The sequence below is a fragment of the Cebidichthys violaceus genome, unplaced genomic scaffold, assembly GCF_023349555.1.
Source record: "Cebidichthys violaceus isolate CVI_PGR_0920_01 unplaced genomic scaffold, fCebVio1.0.p SCAF_14, whole genome shotgun sequence".
Classification (NCBI taxonomy): Eukaryota; Metazoa; Chordata; class Actinopteri; order Perciformes; family Stichaeidae; genus Cebidichthys; species Cebidichthys violaceus.
In genome coordinates this window covers 6,128,649-6,141,094 of record NW_027176307.1, presented here as the reverse complement: position 1 = coordinate 6,141,094, position 12,446 = coordinate 6,128,649, and the positions used below count along the sequence as shown (strand labels likewise).

General features: G+C 43.5%; 1 protein-coding gene across 1 annotated transcript in view; it reads right to left on the bottom strand.

Moving 5' to 3' along the window:
* Positions 1–6,493, bottom strand: part of LOC137871052 (potassium channel subfamily K member 10-like) — a 47,506-nt gene extending 41,013 nt beyond the window's left edge. Inside the window, exons 1-2 of the mRNA XM_068708613.1 lie at positions 6,023–6,493; positions 999–1,384 (exon numbers count right to left, since the gene is read on the bottom strand). Of these exons, the coding sequence (XP_068564714.1) occupies positions 999–1,384; positions 6,023–6,077 (441 nt within the window). The 5' untranslated portion in view covers positions 6,078–6,493. The remainder of the gene's footprint in view (positions 1–998; positions 1,385–6,022) is intronic.
* Between the last annotated feature and the right edge of the window lie 5,953 nt (positions 6,494–12,446).

Sequence of the window (12,446 nt, the reverse complement as noted above, 5' to 3'; positions counted from 1 at the left end):
TATTGTAAGGCTTAGTTTGAACTTGTGAACAGCTGGTGCATCTGGCCCATGCTGGCCCATGCTGGTTTGAACCACACATTAAATTGTTATCTATTTTTTTCAATTTATGTGTTGGATTTTTTAATGAAGCAATTAACCTAGTGGTTCCCAACAGGGACATTCAAAGAACTTCAGGGGACGTTTTTTAGAAAGGTGGACGTTGAGGTTTGTCTTTCCATTTCTTAATGACAATTTAGTCATTCAAATGCAGGGATAACATAACTATTTAAATGTAAAACTAGATGCCTGAGAGCCTTCCTGCATTGTATTCCATTATATGTAGTGTTTTTCTTTACATAAATAATCACATTACCACCATAAATTGTTGCATAAAAATTCACCAGAATGCAGGTCATTAGTGTCCCCTCCCTTGTTGAAATGAAAGCTTTCTTTCTGCTTTATGATTGGTCCCTATTTGTGTATAACAAGACCTAACTAAAGTTTTAATGTCAAATGTATAACCGTTGCATTTGTTTAACACACAATATTTATATTCACATGGTTATTTTGCTCCCTGGGAAACTAATGATGAATATATTCCAACTGTCTAATCAACTGTTAATCAAATCTGTTATTCACAATAATTGGTATTAATGTTCAGGGGATTACAGGCACCAAGGGACCCGGATGATGGCTATGGGGCGACAGTCAAAAAAATTCAAGATTAGTGGACTAATCATACAAAAACATCTCAAGGGAATATTATTTTTAGATTCACAAAACTTCAAGGAGTTTCAGGGATGTAAGGGAGCGATTAAGATGCTCCATTTTAGTATGTGTAGTATGTAGCTCAGTGTGGTTTGTATCCAATTCCAGGGTGTCTGGAGTGTGAAGTGTGTGTGGAGCTTGAATGGAGTCAGATCGATATGAAGCTCAGGTTTCATTAGACCCGAGTCTCCACTGGGGACCATATCCAGGGCTGAGGAACGGCTGCAGTATCAACCAATGGCTGTTCTTACCTTGATGAGAGCCTCCAGCTCGTCTGGGGACACACATGGGTGTCTCTGCAGGAAGGCAGCCTTCTCTGCTGTGATGGTGATCTTCTGGTTGTTTTCAAAGGGCTGCTCCAGCGCCCGGAACACCAAGCCCCCTGCCACCAGGTAGGCCACCACCACCACAAACACTGCTAACACCGTCTTCAGCTTCATCATGGTGAAGGGAGCTGAGCCGTCAGCCACCGCTTCCATGCTGACCACCATGCTGGGGGGGCGGGAGGAGACAGAGAGCCGCGGCAGAGAGCAGCCCATTGGGTTCTGCATGGTGGCCACGCTGGCGTGCACCAGGCTGGACTGAAGCATGCCTGGCTGCACCTTCTTGGGGGGGACCAGGTTTGTCTGGACTTCCACTGAAACAAAGGACAAATTAATTGTGTAACGAGTGCTGCAGCGTCTCAATGTTAATTTATTGTCATTGTACAACACAGGGTTGCAGGCCCTTTATGCTACACATTTCCTGTAGTGCATTTTATGAATTTGTATCAGGAGGAATGTGAACAGAAGCAACAAAAACATTGGTAAATTCCCTTGGCAGATAATATGGCCGGCCTTTTAAAAGCCAGAGTGTGGGACTTTTACATATTAATGAACTATTAGGTTAAATTTTAAGTTCCCACAATGCTGATTAAGCCTACCCCCACCACGGAATGCTCTCTGTCTGTGTCAAAATCCCTACGCTGAAACATCCGAAGAATGCATCTCAGAACAAGAAGTTTATTAATGAAAAGTGGGCGATTAATTGGCAGAAATGGAATATAATATTCATATCTATGTTTTGGATATTATAACGACTGTGGCTCAGTAGAGTGGGATGTCCTTCAATCAGATGATCAGCGGTTTAATCCTCGGCTCCGCTAGTCCATGTCGATGTGTCCTTGGGCAAGACACTTAACCCCAAATTGTTGTGAATGCTTAGTTAGTCCTGATGGATAGTGACACATTGCATGTTAGCCCCTGTCATCAGTGTGTGAATGTGTGAATGACATGTAGTGTTAAAGCTCTGGTTGGAAGACTAGAAAGGCACTATACAAGTACAAGTCCATTTACAATTTAACATGTTTTAATCAGTGTATAATCACCTGAAACTAAGAATTGCTGTATTTTTGTTAGCTTAGAAAAAAACATTTTATCTACATAGGAAGCAGGTCCTCTTCCACGGAGTCCACCACCTTGCACCACCATAATTCTACAGCAGCCAAGAGCAGACAAACTGAACACTGGCTCTATATTTTTACGGTATCTGAAGGTAGGGATGGCTACTGAAATGCAATATTAAACAGGCCCCAATGTATAATTATTAAAGATCAGAGTATTGATAAGCCCTGACGTTACTGGTGTTTTTTGTTAGTACCATATAATGTGTTTGTGTCATTTATTATCACACCGCAGCGAACATCTCCTCTTTCTGTCAGGATGAGCTCCTCCAACTCCACACGTACATGGACCCAAGCACACACACTGAAGTGAACCAAGTGAAGTGAAGATTACTCAAGTTGATGGATACTGCGCTCCTTACTGTTAGTGCAATACAATATTTGGGAGTAAAAAGCCAATACTTAATCAATTAATCTTTTCAACAAGCATGGACATGTAAACTAAAGTGAAACCTAATTCAGTCTGCTCTGTCCACAGTCTCTCATCCACTGCAACTATGTTTACCCAAGCACAACACGAAAGGTTGGTCAAACGTAATTTTTGTTTTTTCCAAACAAGCTTAAACAAAAGCTGTTTGTCTGTAGTTTGACTGTTTATCTTAGTCTGTTCTTGTAAACGTCTCTGCTGGCTGAGACAAAGCAGCCAGGGTCCTGTTTCAGAAAGCAGGTTCAGTAAAACCCTGTATTAGTTAACCCTGAGATGAGGGAAATGCTGGGTTTTCAGCTTTAACTTCTCTCTGTCCCCTCTCTCTTTCAGAGCAGACACGCTGTTTCATTTCCTCATTCATTCTGTTTGTATCAAAATGCCTATAGCAGCGCTACAGTAGCAGAGGTTGACCATCTGTTAGAATATAAATACTGGTAGGATATGAGTTTGTTCCTCAGGGAAAGTTAAAGTTACTTATTTTATGTCATGACAGTAATTTCTTTGAACAGCAGATTTTTTTGCGCTCATGTTCAAATATTACACAGAGTCAAGTCAGGCTTAGCACAGAATAAAACCTCTGTGTGTCCTTTTTGCAAGTGGACATTTTTATATGAAAATACAATGCTGTGACTCTGCACACAGCTGATGTCACCTGTCACTGATGGAGAACAATTCAATAATATTTGAGATTATATGTTAATATTTCTGAGTGAGCAGGATTGTGGTGCAGCTGTAGAATGTACTTTGAAAGCATGATGTGAACGTGTTTAACAGCATTTCAGACTGGGTTAAACTTTACTACATTTGTTGAGGTAGCTGAAATAAACTGAATGTTCCAAATAGATCATTTAAACATTTAAAATCCACTGTATTTTAACGTTTAGATCATCAAACATATTATTGCTGAATCCGATTGTGAGCTTATGTCTATTGATCTATATTTTTCACTTTTGGCCCCTGTGCTTTTTACCCGTCAGATTAAGGTTGAACAAATCTATTAAAAATGTAGGCTACGGTTGAATGCACAGTCAGATTCCACCACTTTATCATAATCTGGTAAATAATGAATTAATGGACAATACGTAATTAATCATAATTGTTGTAAATTATTGACACTGCTCCTTGCTCTGATAAATGTGCACAGTCCATACATAATTTACATGCATTAATATATATATGTCCACTGGATCAAAATGGATGCTTGCCTTTTATTTACCTGTTGCCATGGTGAATCGTGGAATCGGCACTCCTTTGATTTTTTTCATTCACTCATGCACAAGCCTAACTAATCTCAGGGTTAGTCAACTCAGAGTTCAGGGTTAGTCTCAGAGTTTGTTAAACTTGCTTTCTGAAACAGGGCCCTGGAGGACAGAGGTCAGATGACAAGAGGACAGGAGGTCAGAGGACAGGAGGACAGAGGACAGGAGGTCAGAGGACAGGAAGTCAGAGGACAGAGGACAGGAGGTCAAATGACAGAGGTCAGAGGACAGGTGGTCAGATGACAGAGGTCAGAGGACAGAGAACAGGAGGTCAGAGGACAGATGTCAGAGGACATCTGATGTCTGTGTTCTTCATTCTTTATAAACTTCACTCAGGAATGTTATTTATTTTATAAACATTTTAGATTAGTTAACAGTGAAATAGTTGTAAATATAACTGTTGATGATCTAGAAACAATATTTATTCTACTGCAGCCTGAGTGCTATTCTGTCTGCATGAGGCGGATATTTTATGCTACAGGTATCAATTGATGTGCGTCAAAGGAGGATCCGCACCGCGATGCAGCCGATTTGTGTTGCACTCGACAGTCAGGATATGTTTAGTTCTGCTGCATTGATGTTGATCAATTGTGACAATCCTTTCAAAAAGTTGTCACTTGCAAGTTCCCACACTTTATGGGAATGCCATTCTATAGTTTAGTAACCCCACCACTGAATCATCATTATAACATCGTTCATACCCACAGAAGTTGGAATAATATACTGAATATCTTAAGGTTTTGGTCTTGGTCTTTTACTATTTTCGTAAATTTCATAGATTTCACATAAACATTGATGGTGGGGATATCTGGCGGATTGAACAACAATGAAAATACTGTAATAATAGGTTGCAGCCCAAGACAAATTATTTTTGACCTTGGAAATAGTATCTAAACAGAAAATCTTACAACCATTTACTAGCTTTTTCCAGAGCTTTCAACTGCATTGCACAATCTTCACCAGCAGAGTTTGCTGATGCATTGAAGATTTTAGTTTTTAATAAAAAACTCTGGCATTGCAGTAGCAGTGATGAAAACAGCTGAAGAGGATTGAGAGATGTGGTTGAAAAAATATGGAAAAAGTTATAAAGTGAACCTGGACGTTATTAAATACTATAATGAACCCATTTGTGTATCTTATTAAAAGTGCTCAGTGTTGCTATAGAAAAGGTAACATAATGCTAAATGTCTCTTGGAACTGTTGACTGTGCTTAGACTCCAATGGTGTTGATTAGCTCCGGGTGTGACTGACAGCCACCAAAACAAAATAATTGGCTTTTGACATTTCATCATCTGTTCACTGTTATGCAAAAGTGGGTTATCGAATCGCCACATGTCTCTGACACTGAGCACGCTTATGAAAACCAATAGAATCAACTGCTTTGATTCATTAATGTAACCAATGAGTATAGAAAACTGCTTTCTCTGCAGCTGCATGTGAATGCAGCTCCCAGACTGAACTAATTGTGTGGGAGCAAAGCTTTAAATGAAAGAAGGCTGTCATATCTCTCTCAAAGGTCATGTTCTGAACAGTAAAATCACCTGTTATTGCCGGGTAAACATGAGCTGATGATGAAGCTGTAGGAGAACGTGACACACATGCAGAATCTTGGTGTTTTTACCCACCAGTGGATGAGGTAATGTTTCAACCATATCTCTCTACTGCATCACATTGAAGCTGTTGTTGACTGACAGTGCCTGTTTAGATGTTCCCGCAAAGCCTCCTTGTGGGCATAATAAGCTCAAACAGATTTCTCTTTTTTCCTTCCCTCCCACTGAATCGTTGCTCATGTATCAACACATGTCCCCCTCGTGTTTAGAGCCCCAGTAAAGACGCAGCTGTAGTAAGCTTTTCAGCATCAGCCTCTCTGTCTTACCATATTCCTCTGCAAGCCTGCAGGAGCTGCCTGATAGAAACAATCACAGTGGTTGCAGACCAGCTAAAGGCTATAAAGACTGTATGAAGGGACAGTTTCAGACTGCAGCATTTCATTTCAAAACACGCAGTAATGAGATGATTTTAAGATAAATTTTCACCACATTCAATATACAATCTAACGGGGGAATGCAGATTGGATAGCAATCTTTTGCTAAAAGACTCACTGCAGTCTTTACGAAAATAATATAAATGATTAATTCATAGTCTAACCTGGTGGAGGGTTCATGTTCCCTGGTTTCCTTGGATTTTCAATCGGAAATTTCATCTTGATTCTCCTGCTCTTTGTGCTGCTGTAGGATGAAATAAATGTTTTTAATCTCTCATGGTCCTTTCGGTGAATTTCGACGACTTTAACCGAGAGAGGATGGAGGACGACAGGGAGTAAACACACATAATCCGCGGCGTGTGCTACTACTGTAGAGGCTGAGAAACTGTTCGATGCAGCTCCTTTTCTCTCATCACCCACGGTGGTCTTCAGGAGCGCATACTCACTGCTCGCCGCATCATTGTGAAGTCGTTAATACCATGGGCGTCCGAAACAGGAGACGATACTAAATTGAAGAATCTAACGTTTACAGTATGATGGTTTGTTTTTTTTATTTGTTATGTATTTACGTCAGAATGCTGCGGGACAGCTCCTCTGTACTGCTAGTTGTTAGGATCCACCTCACTCCGACGCAAAATAGCTAGTAATGCGCTTTGGTTGGGTCTCCACGCCGCCGCTGCGTACTGGAAGACACGACGTCAGCTCACACAGAAAAATAACAGTTGGCGCAGATGAGAGAGCCAAGGAGGGAAAGAAGAAAGGAAATGGAAACATGGAATAATTGGAAAAATAAGAATAGCCCGTAGCACTTTTTTTCTTTAATTGTGTAGTCAAATACGTACAAAACAAGTGCAGACACGTATATGAACAAATAAAGGACTCATGAAATTATACAGGTCTAAAAACAAAGGGGACAAAAGCAAACTGAGGAGAATAACATAGGTTCAGACTGATTGGTATAAGAGTAAGAAACGGAGGTCCAGCAAAATGGATATATATGGATACATGTGTGTGTGTGTGTGTGTGTGTGTGTGTGTGTGTGTGTGTGTGTGTGTGTGTGTGTCCATTTTATGTGTGCTCCAGGTAATGGGTGAGTGAGGGGTGTCCAATGTAGTAATATGGGACACATTCAATATATGCATGAATACAGAAATAATATACATATACACAAATATATATACATATACAAATATATATATATATACATATATATATATATATATATATATATAAAAATATATATATATATATACATATATATATATAAATATAAATATACAAGGCAATATATATATATACGCCAATATTACCAGTAGTATCATTGAGGTCGCTTCTCTCATTTGTGCATTTAAGATTCATAATCTTGGATTGAATCTTGTATTTGTTGACAGTCCACAAATCGCTTGACAGTCCACAAATTGCTCCCGTCATTTCTGTATTTGAGATATACATCTTTGTTTGAGAAACCTTTGGAAAATATTTCTGTATTTGAGATATATACCTTTGTTTTAGATACTGTACATATCATTGGAAATGATGAGAGCAGCTATTGCTTCATAGTAACATGTGTAAGGCAAAAAAAAACCATGAATCAAATCACCAAAATATTATTCTCAACTAAGAGGAAAGACTTGATACGCATTGATATATTTTATGTTTGTGGTATTTAAAATGTTACCATTAGGGCACTTAGAGATGTGGAGCTCGGTCCTCTCTTGTCTGTATCTGAGGTGACACGTGTGCATGTGTGTCACTGGTTGCCACGGTGAGGACGCACCTGGGTGTTAGAGGCAGACTAATTAAGAATGGTTAGAGTAAACAGTGATTTTGAACAAAACCACCTGTCAAACCTCTGCCCCCTATACCAAAACCATGAATCAACATTTGGGTATTATGAGAAAGATAAGACATGCTGAATGCGTTGATGTGGTTTTTATGTTTGGTGTTAAAAATGTGAGCTACAGAGCAAAATACAAAAAACTGGTACCATCTGCTTTCTTTGAGAAAATGGGCATTTTGATAGCTAGCACAGTTTTCATGAAGTCACAGATTAAGTTTCAGGAAAACTTAGGGTCCGTTTCAGATTTTATAATGGGTGTGTATTGCACGGAATGTGCAGCGCTAGAGTGATGACATCACGGTCAGAGTGGAGCAGAGCATGAAAAGTATTCTGTGATTTTTCCAAACAAATTGCTTCTATTCCCACAATTTTTACTCTTTCTAGACAATTTTGGTCAAAATGTGACGGTTGCACGCATGCGTCTGTGGAATCCAATGGACTTACTCATTTGGCTCAAAGAGTCGGAAAGCGACATGAACTCCAACCAACTGCTCTATTAGACTCCATGTTAAATCAGACCACTAATTTCTCAAAGAAAGCAGACGGTACCAGTTTTGTATTTTGCTCTGTAGCTCACATTTTTAACCCCACAAACATAAAAAACAATTCTAGGCGTTTGGCAGAGTCTTATCTCTCTCATGGTCCCCATAATATGTTGATTGGACTCATGGTTTTGGTACAGAGGGCAGATATGCGACTCAGCAGACCACCACTTGGTGCGCGTTGCACCTTACCTGTTGGACCCACTTAGGGAGATATGCTGGGCCAGAGGAGGGTCGCCAGGGCCTCTGAGCTTCCAGCGGGCTTGCTTCGAGCTCGAGTTAAACTGCCTTTTCACCCCTGAGAAGGAGAGACGTGGGAAGAAGGATCAATTCCCCATTCCCGCTGGGGCGCAGTTTTCCCCAGTTCCCCATGTCCAGTGTTGGGCCAGGGGAGGGCCTCTGAGCATCTCTGAGCGTCCAGAAGGCTAAACTCCTCCACCTCCGTGGGTTCCAGTTCCGGCCGCTGCCTCCGCAGGGCCACAGATGACTCCAGCTCCCCGCGTCCTGTCGGTGGTCAGGCCGACTCCAGCTGTCTCCTCAGTGCCGCAGCTATCCCCGGACCTGGCCGCCGCCGCCTCAGCGCCACAGCTATCCCTGGACCCGGCCACCACCGCCGCAGTGGCAACCTCCAGTTCCTGCCGTCGTCATCTCCAAGCAGCGGCGACCGCCAGTTCCTGCGGTCTCCATCTCCGAGCAGTGCCACCTCCAGTTCCTGCCGTCTCTGTCTCCGAGCAGCGGCGACCGCCAGTTCCTGCCGTCTCCAAGCAGCGGCGACCTCCAGTTCCTGCCGTCGTTGTCTCCTCCGAGCCGCAGCCACTCCCGGACCCGGCCGCTGTCTCCTCCGAGCCGCAGAGGGTTCCAGTTCCTGACCCCGCTGCCAGACGCCAGCGATCACTAGTTCCTGACCCCGCTGCCGAACGCCAGCAATCACCAGTTCCTGCCGCTGCCGTCTCCGAGCCGCAGCGGGTTCCAGTTCCTGACCCTGGTGCCGAACGCCAATCTCCAGTTCCTGCTGCTGCCACCTCTGAGCGGCAGCGTCCTCCAGCCCCTTACCCCACTGGGCCATCACTCCGTTCCCCGGAGTCCCGTCTCCGAGAGTCCAAGTCCTGTTCCCCAGAGTTCCGTCTCCGAGAGTCCGAGCCCCTGTGTCCTGAGCCCTTCTGCCCATCGGGCCGTCCGAGCCCCTGTGCCCTGAGCCCTTCTGGCCGAGCTCTTGTGCCAGAGCAGCTTCGGCAGTCCGCCCGAGCTCCTGTGCCCGGAGCAGCTTCGACAGTCCGGCCGTCCCCCAGAGCTCCTGTGCCCGGAGCAGCTTTGGCAGCCCGGCCGTCCCCCCGAGCTCCTGGGCCCGGAGAAACTTTGACAGTCTGGCTGCCCACCTGAGATCCCGCGTCCAGAGCCTTCTTTCCCATCCGTCCCCCGGAGCCCGGTGGCAGTTTGGATCCAGCCTGACTCTGCACCTGAGTCTCTGCTCCACTCCTAAACCCACACGGTAAACTGTGAACCATCACACTCGAACCCCTATTAATTAGCCTCTAACACACAGGTGCTCCAAAAACCATGGCAAACAGTGACACACATGTACACAAGCATGCACACACGCATGGAGTCTCTCTTGACGTCTCCACTTTGCCTCCTTGATGCCAGCTTTCAGTTTTGCTCTGGTGATGATGCATGCTTCCCTGTTTTTTTTCGCTTTGGCTAGTACCATCACCTCTCCATTCATCCAGGCTTTCTGGTTGGGGAATGAGCTAATTGTCTTTGTGATCACCACATCATCAGGAATATTTGTGTAATCATGGTCCAGTGTGTTGTTTCCGAGATGTGGACATGCTGGTGGAATTTAGGTAAAACAGAGCGTTGAAAATGTTTGCTTTTTTTCTGTTCTGAGAAATGGAATTCCTTTCTTTTTAACCCTTGCACAACTCTTCTCTTTAAATACACACTTAACACTTTAATAACATACTTGTTTTGACATACTCTTAATTTGTTTGCTAATCATATTTTATTGTAATTTTCATATTTTCCATTATATAATTATGCTTTTTATTATTTCCTTATGTTTATTGTCACGCACCATTTACCAAGCCAAATTCCTTGTATGTGTAACCTATTTGGCAATAAACCGTTTCTGATTTAGCGTCTTTGGAGTGTGGTGATGCTGAGACCATGTAATGTTACCGAAGTGGCTGAGACTGGAGTTATCCTCGAAAGCGATGGAGTAGGAGAACTGTGGCAACTTTGATGGCCTCTCCGTGAATTGCCTTGTCCTGTTTTTTGTGATGAAGGACGTGAGCATGGAAGAGATGTTGAGGCTTGCTGGAAGAGATGTTGAGGCTTGCTGGACTCACTCTGGACGTCTTTTTAGAATACAGAAAGCAGGATCTCAGGTTCGGATGCGGTGTTGAAGTTTGCGGTTTCCTGTTGCTGAGTCTGCTGCCGCAGGCTGACTGAAACTTCGGACGTGGTCGTTCTGATTTCGTTCTAATAGACTGTCGTTCGATGGGGATAGTGAGATGAAAACCATGCTGAAGATGAGGTGAGTGGATGGATAATGTTGCTCATATATTGTTAAGTTAGGTTTCTCATTTCTTTGAGCGTGCTCGAGGCGCTGTTACGCAACACCTAGACCTAGGTAGCCCAAAATCACAAATTTGAATCAGAGGGCTTTACAATCTGTATACATGCGACATCCTCTTGTCCCGAAACCCTCACATTGGAACAGGAAAAACTCCCCCAAAAAAAACCAGGGAGAAAAGAGGGAGAGACCTGTGGGAGAGCAACAGAGGAGGGATCCCTCTCCCAGGATGGACAGAAGTGCAATAGATGTCATGTGTACAGAATGAACAGCATAACAGAGTTACAACACATTCAATATATATGACAGAACCACAACAGGAGGCAAGACCATGGTCTAGGTATATCCAGGATCCACGGGAACCTGCGAGGCGAGAAAGCACAGAGACTCTGGTGAAGAAGCAAAGTCAGTAATGTGTGTTAATGGTATCGGTAATATAAAATAGTAATGTGAGTAATAATAGAAGTGATATTAGCAATGGGAGTCAGCAGGGCCATGGTGGGAGGAAGGACCAGGGTCCAGATGAAACCACAGTCCATGGAACCTGTGAGACGAGAAAGCATAAAGACTCCGGGGAAGAAACAAAGTCAGTAATGTGCGTTAATGGTATTGGTAATAGGGTTATTAATGAAAATGGTAGTAGGTGTCAGCAGGGCCATGGCGGGTGAAAGGACCACTGTCCAGATAAAACTACAATCCATGGAACCTGTGAGGCGAGAAAGCACAAAGACCACGGGGAAGAAGCAAAGTCAGTAATGAACATTAATGGGACATCAATGCATACAGAAAGAGATGAAGAAGAGGAGAGAGGAGCTCAGTGTATCCAACAGTAGTCTAAGCCTGTACCAGCTTATCTAGGGGCTGGTCCAAGGCAAACCTGAGCCAGCCCTAACTAAAAGCACTATCAAAAAGGAAAGTCTTAAGCCTACTCTTAAATGTGGTGCGGGTGTCTGCCCCCCGGACTGGAACGGGAAGTTTGTTCCACAAAAGAGAATCTTGATAACTGAAGGCTCTGGCTCCCATCCTACTTTTTTAAGACTCTAGGAACCACAAGCAACCCTGAATTTAGGGAGTGCATGTTATGTGGATGGTGTATGAGGTGAACCCAAACGCATACTCGCACAGCAGATTAAATCCAGCCATGGACTTTATTTTTTCATAAGCAGGTTTAAACAGAAAACACAAGCAAAAACTACAGCACCGTGTCCAGCGAACCGAAGCTTTATTCGGGAGGGAAACTCCACCGAACACACACCTGGAAACGGTCTGGACAGTAAACAATAGGACGTGGACCGGTGTACTCTGTGGTACTACGCTGACCGGCCTCTTCGCGCTGGTGAATTCCCGGGGATTGACTCAGTGCGGCAGGAGAACTGATGACAGGCAGAAAGGTTAGTTCGATCTTCACTGAACACTAGAGATGGGCAAATGATACCAGAGCTCCGAAGCTTGTGTCAGTCTACTGAACTGCCGTGTGTCGGCGCAAAGTGTCGGAGCTTGGAGTCACCGGTGCTTCACAAAACGTTTCATTGGTTTGACGCGTTTGACAGCTTGAACGTTTTGGCGCCAAACTCTGCTACATAAGATACTCAGTTTCAATCAACAATGTGGGTTTTGAGAGACGAGATAGC